The sequence below is a fragment of the Mirounga leonina genome, unplaced genomic scaffold, assembly GCF_011800145.1.
Source record: "Mirounga leonina isolate KUSES-001 unplaced genomic scaffold, KU_Mleo_1.0 Mir_173, whole genome shotgun sequence".
Classification (NCBI taxonomy): domain Eukaryota; kingdom Metazoa; phylum Chordata; class Mammalia; order Carnivora; family Phocidae; genus Mirounga; species Mirounga leonina.
In genome coordinates, this window is record NW_023270447.1 from 50,806,209 (window position 1) to 50,830,120 (window position 23,912).

At 52.5% G+C, this 23,912-nt stretch overlaps 1 protein-coding gene across 1 annotated transcript in view; it reads right to left on the minus strand.

The window, feature by feature from the left end:
- Positions 1 to 23,912, minus strand: part of MROH7 (maestro heat like repeat family member 7) — a 43,673-nt gene continuing 19,761 nt past the window's right edge. Inside the window, exons 12-22 of the mRNA XM_035020158.1 lie at positions 21,854 to 21,992; positions 18,618 to 18,808; positions 14,055 to 14,192; positions 12,866 to 12,980; positions 8,097 to 8,237; positions 7,242 to 7,421; positions 6,503 to 6,658; positions 6,108 to 6,230; positions 2,926 to 3,028; positions 833 to 895; positions 1 to 299 (exon numbers count right to left, since the gene is read on the minus strand). Coding sequence (XP_034876049.1) covers positions 55 to 299; positions 833 to 895; positions 2,926 to 3,028; positions 6,108 to 6,230; positions 6,503 to 6,658; positions 7,242 to 7,421; positions 8,097 to 8,237; positions 12,866 to 12,980; positions 14,055 to 14,192; positions 18,618 to 18,808; positions 21,854 to 21,992 — 1,594 coding nt within the window. The 3' untranslated portion in view covers positions 1 to 54. The remainder of the gene's footprint in view (positions 300 to 832; positions 896 to 2,925; positions 3,029 to 6,107; positions 6,231 to 6,502; positions 6,659 to 7,241; positions 7,422 to 8,096; positions 8,238 to 12,865; positions 12,981 to 14,054; positions 14,193 to 18,617; positions 18,809 to 21,853; positions 21,993 to 23,912) is intronic.

The window sequence follows — 23,912 nt, forward strand, 5'->3', positions numbered from 1 at the left end:
GGGGCATGACTGTGGCCTTGGCCACCCCTGAGGAGGGCTGGGGGCTCAGGGACATCACTGCTTCAAGGACATCTTCCAGGAGCCCAGGGCCTGCATGATCCAGGAGCGCCGCTGGTGGGAAGTGGGCAGGTTCTCACAGCTGGGGCTCCAGCGGTGCGTGGTGGCCGGGTCGCATACCCACGAGTCCCCGTGCGGTAGTGGCCAGGAGTTCCGCCAGCAGCTGGCCAGGATGTGGTCCTGGGCCTGGGCCGCGTAGATGCACACTGATGCTTCTGGGTCGTGTCTCAGGTTTTCCAGAGCTGGGTCACGGGGAGGGGAAAGGCCGCTTGTTAAGACCAGGTCCCCACATAGGTCTCACACTCATCATTCCTTCTCACTTCTGTGTGTTGGCTCAGGCACTCTGCTCAGCGTCCCCTCATCTTACCTTCCTCCCAGCTCTTCAAACCGTTACTGCTTTTCAAAGCCTGAATCAAAACTGCCTCCTTCAGGAAGCCTTCTGGGACTGCTCCAGCCTCAGGCTCCCATCCGTTTCCCCAGTTACAAAATTAATCTGCCCCAGTAAGAGTCTGAACTATTCGCCCTGCACGAAATGGTTTTGGGCTTATTTTCTAGTCTGGTTTCCTAGACTATAAACTCCCCTAAGGTGGGGCTGTGTATTGTGTGTCTTGGTGACCCCTTAACACTACTCACTGTGGATAAAGACTAGCACAGCTGGGCTGAGCTGAAGCCACTTGCTTCGAGACCTATCTCTTCTGTTTCCTGTCACCCACTGTGAGCCCACTCATTCTCTCACCAGCCCCCTGAGATCTCAAAGACATAGGGTATGACTTACCTGCTTTAACTTCATTCAGATGGTCTTCTGTCATTATGCTCTCCATGCAGGGGACCAGGGACCCTTGAGTGTAATCCAAGAGGTTAGTGCATCCATCTCCTGACTCTGACCCCCACCCTCAGACCAGACCTCCTAAGAGAAACTCTCCCACCCTTCTTGAGTCCCACGAATGAGGACATAAAAGAACTTCGTTTTGACCCTGGGACAGATTCTCTACGAGGGGTCCTGGGAGAGGTGGCGGGTCCAGAGGGCAGGGATGGCACCAGGACAGGGACAGGATCTGGGCTGCAGCTGACTCTGACAGTGGTCCCTTACCCAGGCTGGCCCTCAGTGTCCTGATCTGAGACTCGGGGAAGTGCTGCCTCAGCTGCCCCCCTTCTTCAGGTAGTTTGAGCAGCATTCATGCGAAGGACACAGTGCCTCGCATACCTTCCAGGCAGGTGGTTGGTGCGGCCCTGGAAGGCCTGAGACTCTGCTCCTTGGCCACATTGTCCAGCCCTCCCCCGCTCCCTGCCTGCATGCCTGGTTCCCAAAGCACCTGCAGGTCCTTGAATGTGGCCTGCTGTTAGGCCCTTCCCACATTTCTCTGCCGGGCTCATTCCTATTTATCCTTGACTATTCAGCTTAACATAATTACTTCTCCAGGAAATCCTTCCTGACCCTGCACCCAAACTCGGTTAGGTGCCTCTATGGGTTCTCAGAGCACCTGAGTTTCCCTTCATCTGTATATACTGTGATATACCTTGTGACCTATGAACCGCTCCCACCAGACCTGAGGTCTCCCGCTTAGATGCACTCGAGGTGGGCAAGTGGGAAGGGCAGTCTCTGAGGATCTTAAATCACACACACAATTGTATGCATGTATGCATTTTTCTAGCGAAAGCGTTCATAACTTTCTTCAGGGTTTCACGAACGCACAAGAGATGAGAAATCAAAGGGTTAAACGCTAACATTTTTAGATGTGATTAAATGGAGCACGATTTAGAGAAGTCAGCGTCTAGGGAATAATGTCACTCTGTGTGAGAAGCTGCCTCTGAGCAGGCCCCCACAGTCTGAGGGATGCCCCCGGTCCTGGGCATTGCTCCTCTGTCCCTGCCTGGATCATGTTAACGGCACACGCGCCCCACCCCCACCCCTGCCATCCACATCACCTCTGGAAGGGTTCTCTGTTTCTCTAGACTAGGCACGGTGCCCGACACAGAGTGGAGCATTAAGCAACGTTTGCTACCTGAACAAGTGAGTGGGTGCATGGGTGACTGGACCGATGAAAACCACAAGTGAATTGAGGAAAGGAACCAAAAGAAGCATCGCTTTTCAAAGTGGGGAATGGGAAGGTCATCCTCTCCAAGCTCCTGGGCAGTGGGGTCTCTTGGGCCTGGTGAAGAGCATGTGGTTATTTGGGGGAGGGGAGGGCAGTAGCTGGGAGGAGATATTCCCACATGCCATCAGAAGGCTCTGGGCTAGAGTGGAGGATTCTGAGTGAGGGGAATCTAGTTGTTTTTTTCCCCAGAAAGGCAGAGGTTGGGATTATGGGAAATGTGGAGTGAGCTACGTTGAGGGAGTACCTTGACTAGCCAGGCTTCACATTTTTAAAAAATATTCTCATCTGATCTGTGAAACAGGACTTAATCCCCATTTTACAGGTGAGGAAACAGACTCAGTGGCAGTAAATGACTCGGTTGGGGTCACATGGAAAGGGGATCATGGAGCTGAGATTCTACTTCACTCTTTCTACTGCACAGCTTGGCCCCTCCTGACACAGTCAATGGTAGGCTCCCGCTGGGCCTGGAGCATGCTGTATTAGCGGTGGGAGGGGTGGGCAGGAAGCAGCGGTTCCGCTGTGTACAGTTGCCAAGGTTGTGACCTGCACAAGGACTCCAGGCTGGATCCACCCTGTGGCCCAGTTCCCAAGCAGGGATTTTAGAGGAGGGAAGACCTTTCTAATTTGCACCATGACTGTCTGCTGGCCAAGCCTTGAACCCAAGGGAGGCATTTCCCAGGTGCCAGAAGGACTGGCAGCTTCTTTCCAAGGGGAGGAAGCAAAATGGAGGTCAGGCAGAGTCCCAGCAGCAAAACTAGTTCTGCCAGGTTACCTATGAACATGACTGAGTACTTCCGGAGGGAGGCCCGGGAATTCTTGGCATACTCCAGGCTCTGGCTGAGGAATGTGAAGGTGCTGTCTTGGTGTGTAGTCACCTGGGACAAAGAGAAAGCCCAAGAGTGCTGGCCCTCGGAGGGACTAATCGCCCATCCACCCTTCCCAAAGCTAGGAATGGCGACCCTGTCAGGCAGCCGAGCCCTGGCTCCTCGCCTCCTAAACTTCTCTGCCACCCATCCTGGCCTCTGCCTGAGGCCCCCGGAGGCCAGGCCTCATCTTCTCTTAGTGGATTGCAACAATCCTTTCCATGGTCTTCCTGCCTTGAGTGTATCCTCTTCCAGTCCACCCCCTGCTGCAAGTCGAAATAAAGTTCTAAAATAAGAAGTCCAGCCAAGTGAGAATGGACATGGCATGCAAGGGACATGATGGATAAGGAGACAGGTCTGATGGGGGTGAAGAATTCAAGTTACAGTGCAGTGAAGAATAAATTAGAGAGTTAGAGAGGTCTTAAAAGTCCTTAAAAGCCAGATAGGAATAAGGCTTACTTATGCATCAGAAAGTAGGAAGCCAGAATCCATTCTTGATAGAGCAATGGCAAAGCAATGTTTTGGGCAAAATAGTCTGACGGTGGTGTTCACGATGAGTTTGATCAAGTAGAAACTAGGGGGCAGGCATTCTGCTAAGAGGCTGTGGAGGGAGATGAAGAAGAATCTGATATGATTGCTCTCCTGTTGACAATCTGCATGTCAGGGAGTAAACTCTGGGCCTGGCATCAAAGCCTTCATGATCATGCTCCCCTGCCTCAGTTTCCACCAATGCCTCTACCTAGTATGCACACTCTGCTCCAGTGCCAGGATGTGGCCTGGCTCTCCCCAGCTCTGTGCCTGGTACAAGCGATTGCTCCCTATTGGAGTGCCCCTCCCCCTCTCTTCATCTGATGGATCCCTCTCATCCCTTGAGGCTCAGCTCAGAAGCCACCCCTTCCCTGAAGCCTTTCACAACTCTCAGGCAGAGCGGCTCTCACCACTCTTCACGTTTCTGCAGCATCTTGCACAGCCCTTGTCATGTCACCTATGACATTGTGCTGTGATTATTTATACCTATCTCCCCCACCAGATCCAGAGCTCCCCCAAGAGAAGGGGCCAGCTCACTCAACTCCGAGTCCACAGCTTCCTGGACACAAAGCTTGGTGTGGCAGAGCTGCCCAGAAAGCACTGGATGGATGGATGGATGGATGGAGGGAGGGATGGATGAATTAATTAATTAATTAATTAATTAATGGGTTACTGCCCCCCTCCTTAAAGCTCAGGCTAGAAGTTGACCTTCACATGAGCAAATCTGTTGATGCTGGAAGAGCCAAAACAGAGACTCTAGAAGGGCCTAACACAGAGGTCACAAGCCGACAGCCCACAAACCATGAAGAGTTGGCAGAGCAGTGACCAGCACAGTGTTTTCAACAAGCTAAATTGATTGCTAATTAATGTCTTATAAAAATCTGGGTCTCTAGCTTTTCTTGTGAAAGCAGAGTTGCTGGCAAGAGCGGCCTGCACCGTGAGCAGGATCACCCACTCATGCTTTCAACAGGGCCTGGCCTCCATGTTGCCAGAGGTCCCACCACTTCTGTGTCACCCGTGATCATTTTCCACCCGTTCCCTGGTCGCTGGAGGTATTTGAATTAGCGCCCTGGCCAAACACCGCCTCTAGGCCTCTTCTTCCCTCATGAAATGACGGGAATACTATTAGACCCTGGACTGCAGAGGTTTTGAGCATTACTGATAGTGGTGGTGTCCAGCCCTTTTCTTAATCCTAGGAACCATCTGTGACTCTGCATATTTTCGTTAGATTGCTGTGGGGGGTGCTGGCATGCCCCACCCAGGTCTCCCTTTGGTGTGAAGGATTTCTCCCCCAACACTGGGGACTGCCTCCGAGGAAGAGAACTGCCGACCCAAGGTCACATCCCTTTCCCAGGGTGGCTGGCATCCAGTAACAAATGGACACGGGGGTGTAAAGACCTGGCCCCTGGCCCCAAATGTGGGGGATCTCACTGCAGCGGTGGCTGAGACCTCCCCCAAAGCTACACTGCAGCTTGACCTCTCCTCCTGTCCCTGCCCTCCCTTCCACAGGTGTCGATCCCAAGGCCGTGCCCAAATAAACCTCCTGCATGCTAATCTCTATCCCTGAGTCTGCGTCTTGGGGCGCCTGTGACAGCAGGGTAGGTAGGTGGAACTTAGAACAAAGCTTCCCAAATGGTGTGCAGAGGGACTGGGCTGCATCCTGCAGTGTGCATTCCATGGAGTACAGGTGGCTTGCTCCTACCTCAGGATGCCCTTACGTGTTACCTAGAAAGGGGGTTTGGTGGTTAAATAAGTTTGGGAAACCATGGATCAACAACCATGGAACATCTCAGTACAGACCACCTCAGAGCCTTTAGTGAGCCGAAGGGATTGAAAACCCCCAAGAGGAAGATGGCGAGGCAGTGTTTCCCCAACTTATTCATCTTAGAGCCTCTTTTCTCCCCTGTGGGGCATTTCCTGTGGGGTGGGTGTCACAGAGAATATACCCTGGGAAATGCTGATGCAGAACAGGGAATCAGTGAAGCTCCTGAAACAGGGAAATAACACAGACAGACTCGTGTTTGAAGCAGACTGCTCTGGTGGCCCGAGTGGGAATGGGATCGGAAGAGATGAGGTTCAAGGCAGAGAGAGCCGGAGGTGGCTGGATCCACAGCCCAGCTGGGAGACATCTGCGCCCTGAACTAAGGGCAAGGACCGTGGGGACAGGAAGCGAAAGAAAACAGATGCGGAGATGTTTAGGATATTTCAGATTGATCGATTGTGGAAGGTGGGGGAGATGGAGTCTAGGGTAATTCTAGGTTTCTGCTTTGGGGATCTAGAGGGACAGAGCAGAATTGAAATGGGAAGGCCATCAGCTCAGAAGAGGCATGTCGAGCTTGAAGCGTGTGTGGGTCAGGGGGGAGGTGTCCGGTAAGCCACCGGAGAGGGACACCAGAAGTGAGAAGCCAGAAATGCAGATGAACGTCTAGGAGCCAACAACGTGTGGGTAATAGTGCAATTGCCGGTCAGGATGCTTGTGCAAAAAGAAGGAAGAGGAAAGGGGAGAGCTTTGCCCACCTCCAACACGCTCGTCGGGAACCACTGTGGTCTTGAAAGCACTCACAAGGTACTTGCATATTTTGGCCACCGTCTGCGGCTGGTTGTCCCAGGACTTCCGGCTATAAGCTCTTTTTGGCAATTCCCATGCCATGATGCAAGAACAGCGGAACAGGGTCTTTATACATTTCTGGGGACCAATAGGAAGACAATACCAGAGATGGGGAATTCCAGGACAGCCAGAACATCTTCCAGAAAAAAAAAGGGGGGGGGTTGTGAAACTGAATTCTAGAAAAATCAATTCCTATTTGAAAGGCACAAGTGAAGTTGTCCATTTTGAGGAGGAATTCTGACATGGTGCCTTTGGAACACAGGCTTGTCCATAATGGATGGTTAGTGATTCTGGCTTGGTTTCCATAAAGGGAGGCTCAGCCACAGGGCCCGCTGCCTACACACACTCACCTGGCTCACCTTGGCGTTGCCCTCTTGCATGATCAGCAGCAGGGGCACCAAGGTGCTGATCAGCTGCTCTTCCACGGCTGGGGTGCAGGGCGACCGCAGCTTCTGGACCACCTTGCCGTACAGGTTGATGCAGGAGGAGCGCACGTCCTCTCGAGACTGGGGCAGACCCCGAGGCTCAGGCATGCTCCCTCCTCCAAGGGGCTGCCTGGGCCTCTGAGCCCCACATGGAGGCATGCGGCCTTCCTCCCACTCATTCTGGGGGACCCTCCAGGCACAAGACACACAGAGATGGAGCAGGGTGGAGGCCACCGGGTGGGGCTGATCTGGGGCCAGCGCCTCCCTCACTGGAGCCTAGCTCTGGACTTCTGCCCGCTCTCCCCAGCCAGGGCCCCCTGCTAACCTAAAAGGTGCCTTAGTGCCAAGTGGGAAAATGCCCGCCTCTGGAAGCATCAAAAACACGTGCCCCCCTCTAGGTGGGCCAATTGCAATGAGGCAAGTTGTCTGGCGAGACCTGATTACAAAAGAGCTCTCTCTGCGAGAACTGATTAGAGAAGGATCTTTCTCGGTGCAAAAGACATGGGCCAGTTGGAACAAGGTGCCCCTTCCCCTGGGGCTGACTCCGCTCTGCCCTGCCTCAGCAGGCCACTGGATCTATAGCAGCCCCCAGAGTAGTCAAGAACTACCCTCCATGGGCTGCCCCCCAACCCTCGCACCCTCGCCCCACCGTGGGATCCCTTACGTCGCTGAAATGTGGCAGCAGGATCTGCAGCATCTCCACATAGACGGAGCTGTCCGTCAGCTTCCGGTCCTGCCCCTTGAAGATGGTCTTGAGGTTGTGGGCCGCCTCCACCACCAGCCGCCCGTCCATGCTCTTCAGGCCCTTCACCATAGAGGGTAGGAGGGCCTGCACCTTGGCATTCTGTGGGGCAGGACCATTGGGATGCGGGCTCCTATCTGACAGTAGGGGCTGACAGGTGGGAGACCCAGCCTCTGATTCACTAAGTTGAACTTGGTGGAGCACGTGCTGCCTCCAAGGCCTTTGGTTATGCCATCCCACCTGCCTGGAATGCCCTTGCTCAAGCTCTTGTTGTCCCCAAAGTCCTCTTTGGCCTCACTGACTCCTTCCGGGTCTGGACACCTGAGGCCCTTTGTTGCCACCCCTTGTTGGCACTCGGTAGAGGACCTGCATTGCTAGTTAGCTTTCTGAGTCTACATCCTGTCCCTTCATCCCTCTATACCATGAGCCACAACAGTGCCTGGTAGAGGAAAACAAAGCACTTTTTTAAAATGTTAAGATGTACCAACAATCTGGGCCTCAGTTTCCTATCTATAAAATAGGAATAATTACTGCCATCCCCAACCCCTCCTAGACATACTGCCCTCAGGGTTACTGTGGAAAAAAACTGGAGTAGAAAATATTTCAAAAAGAATAAAGTGTATAGGGAATCATTAAAGGCTATCCACTTTACAGATGGGGCAACTGAGGCAGGGAGAGACAGGGATTCCAGCATCTGAGAGTCAGTGATGGCCAGGCTCCCTCCTTCCTCCAGCTCAGGGCCTGGCTGGGCCGGGCTCTCCTCTGCCCTCTGCTCACCTTCTCAGTCCTGCGGGCCAAGATGACCAGGCCTCGGATGGACAGCACCTTCATGATGGGGTCCTGGTGGTTCAGGCCTTCTACCATCCGCCCAAGAGAGTACTCCTCCGGGATCCGCCGCACCTGCTCCATCTGCAGAAGCTGCGGGAGTAACAGGAATTACTCCCTGAGCCAAGGGGCAGGGCAGCCCCCCGTCTCCCCATGCACCGGTAGTGCTCACTGGATGACCAGGGGCTGAGTGTGGGGCATGAATGATGGCTATCTGGTTAGTGCTGTCCGACGCAAGCCACGTGCATTAAGTTTAAATTTTCCAGGAGCCACATTAAAAAGGCAAAAAAGAAATAGGTGAAATTAATGTTAGTAATGCCTCTTACTTGACCCAGTATATCCAAAGTATTATCATTTCAACACATAATCAATATAAACATTATTAATATATTTTACACTCTGTGAAAAAAATTTCTTGAACCAAGTCTGAAATGTGGTGTGAATTTTAAACTTAAAACACATTTCAATTCAGACAGACACATTTCGGGGGCCGAATAGGCCCCATGTGGCTTGTGGCTATCATATTGGATGGCACTGGTTTAGTTATGACAGCCACTCACTCCTGTCCCCACCCAGCTGTCAGTGTTGGTGACGCTGAACTCTGTCCTCTCTGCCTGGCTTCCCTCTGCCCACTGTCCTCAATGAGCTCCTCTGCTCAGGACTTTAACTGCTGTCCCCGGGCATGTAACACCCTAGTCACTGTCTCTAGTCTGTGCCGCTGTCCGGAGCTTCCGACTTGGAAAACCAACAGTTTGCCAGACATCTCTGCCCGATGTCCATCACCACCCGATGTCCATCACCACCTCATAGCAAGGCTGAACACGTCACCCTCTAGCTCAGAGCCCCCGTGCCCCCCACTGCCTCTCGCCATTGGGCCCAGCTTGCCTCTGGGGCCTCATTCACTCCATGTCCACCCTATAGCCCACACTCTTACCACCAACCAGCTTCTAACCAAGCTGCCCATTGCTTGTGGAATGATCCAGGCTGTTCTGTCCTCTCTGTGCTGGCAGGATGCCCTTCTGCAAAGGCGCCCACCTCCACGCCAGCCCCAACTCACCTTGCATGGCTCCATCTAAAACTCGGCCCCCCTTGAAGCTGTTTTTGACAATGCCCCCAGACCTCACCTCACCAGGGTGGATTGCCTCCTTCTCTGGGCCCCTGGGAGCCCTGAACATGGAAACCTGAGTGCCCCTATCTGCTTAATGCATCTGCCTCCTGCATCCCCCCGGGGCTTCCTTAAGGACAAACACTGACCGTTACTCCCTGGGTTCCTGTTACCTGTTACAAGCTCTGGGGGAGAGCGTGTGCTTAGGGGACACTTTTGGTGCAAGAGTTCAGGTCCAACATGAAATTCAGTTCCTTTCCTCCTTAGAACTGCCCTTCCTCCTGTGTTCCCATTGCCAGGTCTAGCACCACCACCCCTCTGTTGTCCTAGCCTCAATCAGGCATCACCCCCATCTCCTTCCCCTCCCCGCCACCCTCCCACCCGCAGCAGCCAACTCGTCTTCAGTTCCTCCCTGGTCATCCTCATAAACACTTCTCTCATCCATTCCCTGGCCTTACCGCTACTGTGACTACTGAGACCCCGAGTCAGTAGGACAAGGAGAGAGGGCCGGACAGAGGGGCAGGGCGGTGGCCCAGAGGGGGAGGAGGCAGTAGAGGAGAGGCTCCACCCACTGCCCTCGCTCTGCCCAGCCACACAACTGGTACCCAGGCCCGCTCGGCACCAGTTTCCGGCCTGCACACTAGAGATGTAGAGAAGAGTACTGATGATAATCAATAATAATAATAATAGCAATACAGCTGACTCACAGACGATGCTTCCTAGATGCAGGCACTATCCTAAGAGTTTTACGTAAACTCATTTAATCCTCATCAAAACCCGTGGGGCGCCTGGGTGGCTCAGTCGGTTAAGCGTCTGGCTCCTGATTTCAGCTCAGGTCATGATCTCAGGATCGTGGGATCGAGCCCCGAGTGGGGCTCCAAACTCACCTGGGAGTCTACTGGAGATTCTCTTCCTCTCTCTCCCCCTCTGCCCCTCCCCCCACTTGCATGAGTTCTCTAGTGCTCTCTATTAAAAAAACCCTATGAGGGGCGCCTGGGTGGCTCAGTTGGTTAAGCGACTGCCTTCGGCTCAGGTCATGATCCTGGAGTCCCTGGATCGAGTCCCGCATCGGGCTCCCTGCTCGGCAGGGAGTCTGCTTCTCCCTCTGACCCTCCCCCCCATGCGCTCTCTATCTCATTCTCTCTCTCAAATAAATAAATAAAATCTTAAAAAAAAAAAAAAAAACCCTATGAGATGGGCAATTCATTATCCCCATATTGCAAATGAGGAAACTGAGGCACAGGCAGGTTCCGGGACTTGAGGTCACACAGCTCCCTTGAGTTCCCCTGCCGTTGGGAGCAGCAAGCCCACACATAGACGATCACAGCGTAGGTGACAGGGGAGGCCGGGGCGGGATATGTGAGCTACGTCAAGGTGCCGCAGTGACTTGGCGGGCCTGGCTCTGGCGGAGAGCAGCCCACCTCTTCTGGGGCGCGGGAGAAGGACTGAACCTGGCTGAGGATACTTGCTCCAGGGAGCAGGGCCACTGCTCAGAGTTCCCTGGGGAATGTTCGGGAAAGGTTAAGCCTAGCGCCCCTGACCTTGGGGTGGACATGGGAGTGTCCCCTGAGGCCTGGCAAGGTGCCACCACCACCATCCCCCCAAGAACCACAAGTGGTAGCCACTCACAGACTTAAGAGAGAAGTGGCTGACTGGAAATGAGGATCCAGTCGGGCAGACCTAGTCGGAATCTCTCTGGACTCCTTGAGCATGCCCCTAGTTTGCCCTGCCGGAAGTGACACATTCTACTGGTGCCTGCAGGGCCAGGCCAAGTGTTCATCAGGGCACTCACTCATCCATCCCCCTACTTGGGGAGCTTTCAGGGCTGGGGTTGGGGATGCAATGCCAACACGACATGGTCCCCCCTCCCCAGACTCACAGTCCAGCTGGACAGGCAGAAAAGATGCAGGAAATGCCTGGAGGCCATGCTGCCTCCTGTCCATCTAGCAAACTTTACTCACCTGTCAAGGCCCAGCTCAGATGGCACCTCCTCCAGGAAGCCTTCCTTGACCTTCTACTCTCCAAGCAGAAAGTGAGCCTCCTACCTCTGAACCGCACTGCAGACCCTGATGATGGCGCAGACCCCAGCACGACAACCAGCAGGTCACATGAGACAGCACGGGTGGCAGTTAGGAGAGTGGGCTTTACAAGGGTCCACGGACAGGTGAACGGACCAAGTGTGGTAGATACATACAAGGAAGTATTACGCAGCCTTAAAAAAGAATGAAATTCTGGGTGCCTGGGTGGCTCAGTCGTTAAGCGTCTGCCTTCGGCTCAGGTCACGATCCCAGAGTCCCGGGATCAAGCCCCGCATCGGTCTCCCTGCTCGATGGGAAGCCTGCTTCTCCCTCTCACACCCCCCCCCGCTTGTGTTCCTGCTCTAGCTATCTCTCTGTCAAATAAATAAATAAAATCTTTAAAAAAAAAAAAAAAGAATGAAATTCTGAGCCCTGTTAACAACATACACAAACCTTGAAGACATGATGTTGAGTGAAATAAGCCAGACACAAAAGGACACATTGCATGATTCGGCTTCAGTGAAACCTGCAATGGCAAGCTCATAGCGACAACGTAGAATGCTTGTCGCCAGGGGCTGCAGAGGCCCCCTGGGGAGGTAGTATTTCATGAGACAGTTTCAGTTTGAGGTGGAGGCTGCACTGGGGAAGGAAGATGAACAGTTCTGTGGTTGGTGTTGCCAGCTGCACGGGCGGTGTGAGCGTACGTCATGCCCCTGGACGTACACTTAACCTTGGCGAAAATGGTAACTTTTACGTTATGTGTATTTTACCATGATTCTTTCTAAACTAAAGAGAGAGAGGCAGGGAGGGAGAGAGTGGGTTTGAGAACCCAAGAGTCTGGGTTTGAATCCTGAGTCTGCCACTTATGAGCTGCGTGGCCTTGGAAAATGGATTTAAATCTGTGCCTCAGTTTCCTCCTCTAAAATGGGGGATGAAATGGCATCTGCATCATAGGATTATTATGAGGATTAAATGAATCAATATGGGTAAAACTCTAAGAACGTGCCTGGAAGATAGTAACTGCTCAGCTATTATTGCTGGTGGGTCTCCTCTTCTGGGTCTGACCCTAACCAACCTCCTGATTCATCTCTCCCAGCACCCCCTAGTACCCTCCACACACTCAACTCAGCTTAGATGTCACTTCCTCTAGGAAGCCCTCCCTGATGCTCCCACCACCACCACCACCACAAGTCTCCTGTTCTCCCACCACAGCGTGGACTGTCCCCATCAGAGCACAAGTAACTCCATGGCACCCCATTTCATAATTGGGACATCCTCGGGCTTCCCTGTCACACTGAGAATTCCTTGAGGGCTGGGCAGAGTCAATTTCATATTTGTACCTCCAACCTTGTATCTCTAGTCTGGCACTCAGCACATGGCAGTGCCCAGCAAAGGTTGGGGCTTGCCCGGGCACGGGGGGAGTCCGGAAAGAGTAGAATGGGGTGAAGGGGTGGAGAGAGGAGGAGCAAATGGAAGATCCCAAACTCTCCATTTTTAAGTACTGTTCGCACAGGAGAAATGACCGGTAATGTGAACTGAGGTGTGTGCTCGGGGAGGCCGGGAGGAGCCTTGCCCAGGGCCCGCTGCCCGCTCAGTACCTCCACGTAGAAGGCGGTGGCAGTGATCTTGTGCTTTTCATCGCCTCGCTCCAGGAGCGGGATGAGCAGGTAGAGGATGCGGCACAGCTCCTGACACGAGTAGTGAACCATGGCCCTGGGGGTGAGGAAGGGTGAGCAGCCTCAGGCTCTCCAGCCCCAGGGGACCTGCTAGGGGGTAGGAGGGCCTGGCCTGATACCCTAAAGTCTGAGCAAGTCAGAGGCACCAGGGTTCCTGGGTTTCCAGGATTTCTCACCTGGACAGGACCTCAGAGGCCATCTAGTTTAACTGCTTTGTTTTACAGATGGGGAACCTGAGGCTGAGTGGAAAAGCTTGCCCAAGAGCGCAGAGCATACAGCTCTTTGCACAATGCCTAGAGCATAGTAGGTGCTCAATAAATGCAATTGTGTCCTGAGACCCCTGGGGACAGCACCATCCTGGGCACTCAGGGTGCAAGGTTAAGGAACAGACTGTTCCTGCAGGAGCCACATCATCAGAATTGAGGTGCCCCTTCCCAACCCCATGGGAGGCTGTGTATGGGGGCGAGGGAAGACCCCGGTCTGGGTCAGCAGGTCATCTCCCAGCATTGCCACTTCCTGGCTGTGTGACCTTTGATACACAGCTGTCCCTCTCTGGACCTTGGCATCCTGCTGTGCAAAATGTGGGCTGATAATCCCTGCCCCACCAGTCAGCATAACCTGTGAAAGCTAACCTGTGCTGAGCCCTTCCCATATACCAGGGGCTGTTTAAAGTACTTTAACCCTCATCCTAAACCCTGGAGATGGGTCCTATTATTATTTCCACATGACTGAGGGGAAAACTGAGACACAGAGAGGGGCAAGAACTTGCCCTGGGTCACACAGCTGAGAGGTGGTGGGCTGGGACTCGGACACAGGCCGACCAGCCCCAAGGCCACACTGAACTACTCGGCTATGCCCCCATGTCTCTATGAGTGTAGGAACTAAGGTCCCCATACAGTCCCCCATACGTAGGGAAGCTAAGTGCCCTGCAGTTGCCAGCACTGTCCCGGCCACAGTTAGTGCCCACAGAGGGTGCGGCCACCCACCGAGGTAGACCATACCCCGCCGCTTAGAAGAGGTGATGGACTGAGGGAAAGGTCTTGCCCAGAGAGAGATGCAAACCAAATCTCTCCCCCCGCCTACCCCCTGCGCCCTGCTGTCCCAGCCTCACCTGGCCAGCAGGGACACTCCCCGGTGGTGGTTCTCCGCCTGCTCCAGGAGTTCCCAGCCGCCCTGGTCCTCCAGAAAGGTGGCCTCATACGAGCAGCCCATCCTCAGCAGCAGGGTTTTCACCACTTTAACCATCCAGCTGCCGAGATGAGGGGGCTGAGACCTCATGCCCCCTGCCCCCCTGCGGGCCGGGCCTCCCTCCAGCCAGCCTCCCATCTGGCCAGCTCCCATCTGGACAGACAAGCTTCTCTGGGCCGGGCTGATCATGAGGTAGCAGTCATCGGTGTATCCACCAAAAGCGGCTTTTAAAAAATTATTATTGGCTTTGAGAAAGAGAGTCAACAGAGGCAAAATTCTGCCAAATGGTGCTTCATCCTCCCTTTTCTCCTGAGTCTCTTTCCCTGGAGGGAGAGGTTGGAGCCAGGCCTCCCCAGCACCCCAGGGCGTGCGTGCGTGCGTGTGTGTGTGTGTGTGTGTGTCTGACTTTGCTGGTCCAGGACTGTAACTGACAGCATACGTCTCAAAGACCCAGGGAGGGAGAGAGGGAGGCAGGCTCCAGGTGTTGCCCACCCTAAGAGCCTGGAGCTTGCCCTCCCCGACTCTCCCTTCCCCCACCTATTCCCTTCCCCGCAAAAACTGGCTGAATAGCTAAGCTAAGATTTACATGTTTTCATTAGGAGAAGGAAGGTTCTACCTTCCATGTCAAGCATCAGCACCTTTAACTAAGACCAAATGAGCCACCTGTGTAATGTTCTCCTCTGTGACTTGACCACCCTCCTCTCCCAGTGTGTCCCCATCTCCAGGGGCAGCCGGTCACCTTCTCACCACCTGGCTTGGGGACAGCTCTGGGCTCAGAAACTCACAGGCAGTGACGTGACTTAGAGGTTTCAGAGAGTCGCAGCTTTTACCCAGACCTCACCCACCCGCTCCCGGTGTGTGCAGCTGAGGAACTCGGAATCGGGCTAAAGCTTTTGGACACAGTGCCGCATCATTCCTAGTTAGGTCACTCCACTCTTCCACCATTTCCTTGATCGGGCTCCAAAGTTTAACACAAATGACCCTCCCCATCTTCCTTCCTCCCCACCCCACTCCCAGAGATACACCTCTAGAGCCCCAGACAAGGTCTGCGCTGCTTTGTAAAAAGGCGGAGGTGACAGTGTGGGGAGGAAGGTTATGGGTGTGGTGCAGGCCCTATGGCTCCCCCAAACGCCCACTCTGCAAGCTTCTCCACCCTCACAAGCGCCAGGGGAGTCAGAGGTGGTGCCATGGCCTTGGTACGGGGTGTCCCACTGGGAGGCGGGGTCCTATTTGGTCCTTACAACATACCTGTGGGGCAGGAATCACTTACCCCATTTCATGGGCAAGCACACCAGGCTTCCAAGAGGTTAAAGTGGTTTACCCAAAGGACAAAGCCCAAATGATGGAACCAGCACCCAAATCTGAGATGTTCTGACTTCAAGCCCAGCCTTGCAACTGCTTGCCCTCAGCCCCTCCAAGTGTGCCTCCCTGAGCATCCCACACAATAGAAGCCAAAGAAGAAAAGACTGAGAAACTCGACTGCATACAAACTTAAACCTTCTGAATGGCAAAGACCATAAAATAGTTACCGGTTAAGTGGAATACACGTGACAAAGAGTGTTATATATATTATAACATATATATTTATATTAATATAAAAAAAGCTCTTAGAAATTAACACCAAAAAAATCTCAACAGTCCTATATAAAATTGAGCAAATGTTGCTCACAGAAAAGGAAACACAGGGGCACTGAGTGGCTCAGATGGTTAAGCATCCCATTCTTGGTTTTGGCTCAGGTCATGATCTCAGGGTGGTAAGATGGAGCCCCGCATGGGGCTTCATGCTCAGCACAAAGTCTGCTTGAGATTCTCTCTCTCCCTCTGCATCCCCCTCTGCTCCTCCCCCGCTAACACGTGCACTCGCTCTCTCCCTCTCGAATAAATAAAATCTTTAAAAAAAGAAAACAGGAAGGGTATTTCAACCTCAACCTCAATCATAATAAGAGAAAATCAAACTAAAATGACAGCATTTTTTTTTCAACTTTCAGATCAGTGAAGATAAAAATATCTTCTGTTCCACTGTGCTGGCCAAGGTGTGGCAGACGGCCATTCTCACACCCTCCTGATGCAGTGACCTCTGGGGGAGGCCATGTGGCAAACTGGGTGCTTGAGGGGGTACTCCATTTTCCCCTTCATCATTCACTGGTCAAGAATATTTTCTACCACATATCCCTGTCCCAGCTCACTATTAAAATGCAGAAACCCTTCAGTGAGCCCAGTCTCCTTTCAGGAATTTGTCTTACATTGTACAATCACATGTGTGCATAAAGACATATAAACGAACTCACTGCAGCTTTGTCTGTAAGTGCAAAGTACCTAAACCAAGAGGATCCTGGCTAAATAAATTATGGTACGTTGGAATTCCACTCAGAGAGATAATATGTGGCTGTTAAAAATAATGAGGCGGCTCTATATGTATGTTCTCCTAAGATATAGTATATGCTAAAAGCAAAAGTGTGTAACTGTAAAGTACGCTACTATTGGTGTAAAAATAGAAACAGAAACGTGTGCTTATCTCTATATCAACCACCTGTAGAAGGGTATGAGAGAACCTGGTTGTTCTGGGGAGGCTCACTGGGTAAGGAGAGGAAAGGAGACTCACTTTTAATGCCTTCTGAGATTTTTACCCATATATCTATACGGGTTAATAATTAAAAATAAAACGGTGAGGGGCGCCTGGATGGCTCAGTCGGTTAAGCATCTGACTCTTTATCTCAGCTCAGGTCATGATCTCAGGGTCGTGAGTTCAAGCCCAGCATGGAGTCCACTTAAAAAATAAAATAATAAAATAAAAGACCTCAATGTGAGACAGGAATCCATCAAAATCCTAGAGGAGAATATAGGCAGTAACCTCTTCGACATCGGCTACAGTAACTTCTTTCAAGACACGTCTCCAAAGGCAAGCGAAACAAAAGCAAAAGTGAACTTTTGGGACTTCATCGAGATAAAAAGCTTCTGCACAGCAAAGGAAACAGTTAACAAAACAAAGAGGCAGCCCATGGAATGGGAGAAGATATTTGTAAACGACATTACAGATAAAGGGCTGATATCCAAGATCTATAAAGAACTTCTCAAATTCAACAGTCAAAAACTAATAACCCAGTCAAAAAATCGGCAGAAAACATGAACAGACACTTCTTCAAAGAAGACATACAAATGGCTAACAGGCACATGAAAAAATCCTCAACATCACTAGCCACCAGGAAAATACAAATCAAAACCACAATGAGATACCACCTTATCCCAGTTAGAATGGCAAAAATTAACAAAATGAAACAACAAATGTTGGCGAGGATGTGGAGAAAGGGGAACCCTCTTACACTGTTGGTGAGAATGCGAGTTGGTACAGCCACTCTGGAAGACAGTATGGAGGTTCCTCAAGATGTTAAGAATAGAGCTACCCTACGACCCAGCAATTACACTACTAGGTATTTACCCCATAGATACAGTTGTAGGGAAAATAAGGGGCACACACACCCCAATGTTCATAGCAGCAATGTCCACAATAGCCAAACTGTGGAAGGAGCCAAGATGCCCTTCAACAGATGAATGGATAACAAAGATGTGATACTTATATACAATGGAATATTACTCAGCCATCAGAAACGATGAATACCCACCATTTGCACTGACATGGATGGAACTGGAGGGGATTATGCTAAGTGAAATAAGTCAAGCAGAGAAAGTCAATTATCATATGGTTTCACTCATATGTGAAACATAAACAATAGCACAGAGGACCATAGGGGAAGGGAGGGAAATCCAAAGGGGGAGAAATCAGAGAGGGAGATGAACCATGAGAGACTATGGAACCCGGGAAACAATCTGAGTGTCTCAGAGGGTGGGGCGGGGGAGGGCGTAACAGGGTGAGGAGTATTGAGGAGGGCACGTGTTGTGATGAGCACTGGGTGTTATACTTAGCTAATGAGTCACTGAACACTACATCAAAAACTAATTACGGGGGTGCCTGGGTGGCTCAGTCGTTAAGCGGCTGCCTTCGGCTCAGGTCATGATCCCGGGGTCCTGGGATCGAACCCCGCGTTGGGCTCCGGGCTCCACGGGAGGCCTGCTTCTCCCTCTCCCTCTCCCCCTGCTTGTGTTCCCTCTCTCACTGTCAAATAAATAATAAAATATTTAAAAAAAAACTAATTACGTACTATACAGTGGCTGAGCATAATAAAAAATAAATAATAAAAGGTGGACCTTGGATACAAATCTAATACAAATTAATATGTCTAGGGAGGGAGGTGGAAACATGAAATTGTGAGCTCCTTGGGGGAAGGCTGATTCATTGCTGTTGTCCAGCACCAGGCAGGCCTGACACACACACCAAGTAGCTATTGTGCAAATTATTGGCTCTCCTAAAAATGTGCTACTGTTTTCTCTTTTAGTCCCAAAGCTAATTTCTACCAGTTGACTGCCCTCAAGATTTTAGGAAGGGCCCTTGCTTCGTGGCCCTCCCCCAGCCAGGGACAGCAGGACATACCGCACGGGTACGAAGAGGGAAGGCTGAGTGTCCTTCTTGGCGTCCTTGCGGAAAGCCATGCGGCTAGGCAGGTGGAGACCGATGTGGTAATGGACCTGAATGAGCAGGGCCAGGAGCAGCTGGGGGTAAATGCGCCTCACGCGGCCCACGCAGCTGTTGACCGACAGGAGCTCACACAGGCCGCTGGCTGCCTGGGGGCAGAGCAGGGGGCTGGCTGGAGGCTCCTGGCAGGGGCCCAGGCTGCTTCTCTAGAAGGCTGGACCTGGATCTTTGCTCTTCTCTGGCTCAAACTGGTAGAGCCCAGATCTCCCCACACCGTGCCCCCCGCCCCGCCACCGCACCCCAACTCCTGGCTCTGTGGGTGAGCCCTACAACAGAACAATGGCCTGCCTCTTTGTGTTGACACAACCCTGGAAGAATTAGATGGAGGGCTCCTCTCCCACCTTTTGTGAGGTGGAATCTTGATCCCATTGCGCAGGTGAGGAGACGCGCTCAGAGGGGTGAAAGCACTTAGCCCTGGTCACCTGGCCCTTGGGAGCAGAGCTGGGACTGGAACGCTGGCTTTCAGACACCAGCTTCCACATGCCCTGCCTCTTCCTCATTCATAACACAGGCACGGAGACCATGATGGGGCACCAGTTGTCCCCTCGCTTTGGGCCATTAAACCAGGCCGCCCTCACTGCCTCCCCTGGTGCCCAGCAACCAAGAGAAACAAATCCCAGCCTTGAGTGGGAGCCAGGGAGGCCCAGCCCTGGACTCTGGCACTCCATGCCTACTGATCACTCCCTGCCTTTTCTCTCCACAACTCCCCACACCAGCTGTCCCAAGTCCCAGGAACTTGGCTTTATTGGCTTTTGGCCCACCATGCTCCCTGGGACCCAACGTGCTCACCGTCCAACCTCTCCACCTGCCATTCATCTCTGGTCCTGGCCTGGGCCTGCCTCCCTACCAAGGCCTTTCTAACTGGCAGGAGGACAATGCAGGGGCGGGGGGCGGGGGAGATGATGAGCTGGGGTCACGAGATTGGATAGCTCATTCTGGCCCCACCACTCCCTGGCCCTCTTTGGGCTTCAGATTCATTCATCCTGTCAAGGGGGGGGGTCAACGGTCCCATCCTGCCAGCCCCACAGGTGTGGTGGAGAGTGAATGAGGGGAGAGGTGAGAATGCTTTACAAAGAAGTGACCAAGATCTGTGCTCCCATGCTGCTGGCCCAAGGGAAGAGCATTTGACTGTGAAGTGACAGAGCCCACGGCATGTTCCCAGGGAAATAAGTGACACAATGAGGGCTGGATGAGAATGATGAATGGCAGTTATTTATACTTTACAGCCTAGGAAGCCCTTTCACACACACTATTTCACTCTTCTGAAAAGGGAAGATAGACAAGGCAGGACTCATTACCGCCCATTTTACAGATCAAAACACCAAGGCTAGAGAGGGGGAAGTGATTGAGATTATATAGTGAGGCAGTGGCAGAGCTAAGATGAACCTCTTAGACTCAAAGCCTTTAAGTTTTTCAGTAAACCAAAGATAATGATTGTATCCAAAAAACACAGTCTGTGTTGTAGAGAAAAGTCTCTAGTGATGTGCCATAGGGCTCTGCTCTTGGCTCAATCTTGCTCACATTGTTTATCAACACCATGAGATAAAAATTAGTCCGGGCTGTATCTATGCTCAAACTGTACTTGAACAAAAGCACAAATGAGTGACTCAAGAATACACTAACACACACTGATTGAGAGAGGAGAGGATGAATGACCAAATCAGGGAAAGAATGGAGGCTCATGCCTTATTTGTAGACCTCAGTGCTGGGGGAGAGAGGCAGAGAGACCCAGTGGTGAAGCACAGGATTCAGAAGTAGGAGATCTGGGCTTGAGCCCTTGCCCCACCACTCACTAGCTCTGTGACCTTAGCTAAGGCCTGGGATGTAACTGAGTAAGTGTCCTCCTCTGTAAACCTATTACCACCCATGCCCCCACCCGTCTTTTTTCGCTTCCCTCCACCCGAATGTCTTGCTCTCTGCTGAATCCCCAGAATTCATGAGCTTGCCTGGCACATAGTAGGTGCTCAATTAATGCTGTTGAATAAGTAAATCAGTCCAACAAAACTTTTTTTGAGCATCTACTATGTGCCCGGTATATGTCAGACATTGAGGATATCACGGTGAGCAAAAGAGGCTCAGGCACTGAATCCATGCATCTCACAGATTACTCAAATGACCCCACAAATTGGTGTCAAATCAAATCACAACTGGGGTAAACTCCTCCAAGATAAAGTATGTGAAGCAGAGTGTAATATGCACAGATTTGATCATGTCAGGGAGATAAGAGAGGGCTTCCCTGAGGAGGTGATGCTTGAGTTGAGAGCTGAGGGATGAGTAGAAGTTAGGTTAGCGGAGAGCAGTCAAGAGAGGGAACTACATGTGCAAAGGCCCTGTGACAGAGAGAGCATGGTGTGTATGAATTTCTGACAAAGAACAAGGCTGGAGCCATGCAAGTAAGAGGGACCATGGAGTGTGGTAAGGCCCGAGAGGGGCTCAGGGCCTTGCAACACAGGTAGGAACACTGTGTTATTCTCAAGGGGAATGGGAAGCCATTGAGGGGATTGAGAAGAGCAGATGTGCATTCTCAAAGATTTTTTGGCTGTGGTACAGGTTGGAGGGGCTGGAGTGGAAGCAGGGAGATGAGCAGGGGTATTATCCAGCTGGCTAGGGCCAGGATGACAGTGACAGAGGCAGAGAGAAATCTGTCCCTCTACCCAGTCACCTTCCTGCAGTCAGAACCGCCTTTCCCTCTGTGTTCCCAGGGCTCAGCTCAGAGCCTGGCAGAGAGCACGTAAACATGTTCCGTCACTAAATGAATGAATGAGGTACCTCATTTTATCTTCACGACCACCACATAAGCCAAATCTCCTCATTATCATTCCATTTATAGACGCAGGGGCTGAGCCTCAGAGAGGAGAAGTGACTTGCTTAGGTCACAAACTAGTACCCGTAGCCAAGCCTGTTCTCAGACCCAGGTCTGTGAGTCCCCCTCCCGGACTGCCCCCTTCCCTGTAAGCAGTAGCACCGTGGCATCCAGTGGGTCAGAAACAAGAGCCCGGAGACAAGAGCCCAAGCCACATGACTAGTCCCTGGCAGAGCAGGGCACTAGAAGCTGGGCATGCTGAGCTCCGCAGGAGGGGAAGACAGGGAGCGCAGGACAGGGCAGCCAGGGGGTAGGCGAGGCGGGTGCTCACCGCGAGGGGCACGATGGAGGCCCGGCCCTTCTTGGTGAAGGGCTTCTCCTTCAGGCTGGTCAGGAGCAGGTCCAGGAGGTCTCGGACATCACAGCTGGGCTTGCGCAGGATCAGCTGCCTCCACATCTCTGCGCCATTGCTGGGGGGCAGGGGCGTGGAGATGGTTAGTGGGGACCAGGGTGCTGGGGCCACCCTGCCTCCCAGTGGTTTGGGGAAGCAGAAGGGAAGATGCCATCAAAATTCCATGTGTGCCAGTGAGCAATGGTCCAGAAGACACTCTCTAAGAGGCAGGGGGCTAACAATTATTGAAAACCCTATTTCCCAGGTATCATGCCATGTGCTTTATACACAATTTATTCAGCAAATATGGAGCATCTGCTGTACCCCAGGCACTAGGCAAATCTCTGGGCGTATAGATGTGAACAAGATATTCAAGACATTCAAGTTCACTGAACTCTCAAATGACCCTCAAGGTGGGTTATTATTCCCATTTTACAGATGCGGAGTTGAGGCTCAGAGAGGTGAAATCATTAGTCCAAGACATCACAGCTAATGAGCTGCAGAGTCAGGAAGTGACCAGGTCTGGTGCCTTCAAAGCCGGTGGTCATTCCTCTATAGCAGGGGGCCCTTTGGGGCCTGGACCTTACATTTGTCACATAATATCAAGGAGTGCCTGCACCTGTCCCCATACAAGGCAGTACTCCAGGCAGGGGAAAGCCTCTGGGCCAGCCGGCCCCAGCCTGTGGGCATTCCTATCGACTGTGCGGAACTGAGAGACTGAGAGGCCAGTGGTGCACGAAAGGGTTAACGGAACCCCTTGCCCCTCCGCATGAGCATTTGAAACTTCCATTAACTTGCTAACTCTGTTCCCCTGGAAACCTGATAAAGATAGTATGTCAACTATGTTGCTAGGCAACATTGCCTATGGTAAAAATGACCCAATTGGTAAATTGCATCTGGGCTGGGAGGAACTATAAATTAACTATAAGAACCGAAGAGGACGCTGTAGCATTGAGCTTCCCAGGGAGCAGTGACTCTTGGGACTGGGCTTGTCCCCGTGGGGACCCCAGAAGCAAAGTCTGCAGATCTTTTGTAAGAGAGAGCAGTTCTTAGGAGACATTTCAGCCAGGGCAACCCCTACCCCTCTCACCAGGGAGGCCCAAGAGTCCAGCTCTTAAGCCCAGAGGGAAGACTAGGGCATCCCGGGCACAAGATGGTAGGAGGCCATCTCTCTCGGGCTCACGCAAGCACCGGCGTGGCATCTGAGAGCCGGGCCTCCTTCCATCTTGTCCCGGCTCTGTCTGGCCTGCTGCATGGGCTGCCACAAGGACTCCTGGGAGGAGGAGCCCCTGCCCCTGCTCTGTCCTATGGCCTGAGCAACTCCAATGTCAGGTGTGGCCCTGCCAGTCTTGTGAGTCTGAAGGTTTGGTGATTCCAAGAAGAAACCCTCTGGGGGGTGGGGGGTAGTGGGGGCCAGAAAGGGTGAAATTCTTCCAGGTGGGAGCACGGGGACGTGTCCCCCGGCCCTCACCTTCCCAGCCGGTCTCCCTGGCCTCTATGAGTGACGCCAACTGTCCCCTACTAGAAGCATAGCTCATCACCCAGCTCGGCACGATTCTGCATGCACTCTCGTACAACTATCTGAAGGTGTGGGCCGTATACTTGCTGCCTTGTTCTGGTCATTCAAAGATGTGGGAGTGTTTCCTGGGCTGGGAGGCTGGAGCAGTCAGTCTGGTCTCTCTGGCCACAGTGCCCTCTGCCCGTCAGACCACGAGCTCCCCTAAGGCTGAGAGCAGGGGGCATCCTCCCGCACCATCCAGGCCTGGGCAGGCACTCAGCTTAGCTGGCTACATTGCTTGTCACAAGCAGCCATCTGGAGTGGGAAGCATGCAGGGAGTATTTCCCCCTTTTGCCTTTGGAGGAGAGTGAAGCCCAGAGAGGGCAGGTGAACTACCCAAGACCACACAACAGCTGGAGGCAGAGTCAGGACCAACACTCAGGCCTCCTTTCTATGGCCTCCTTAGGGCTCTGGGCTTAGAGCTGGTCAAATCTGAGTTTA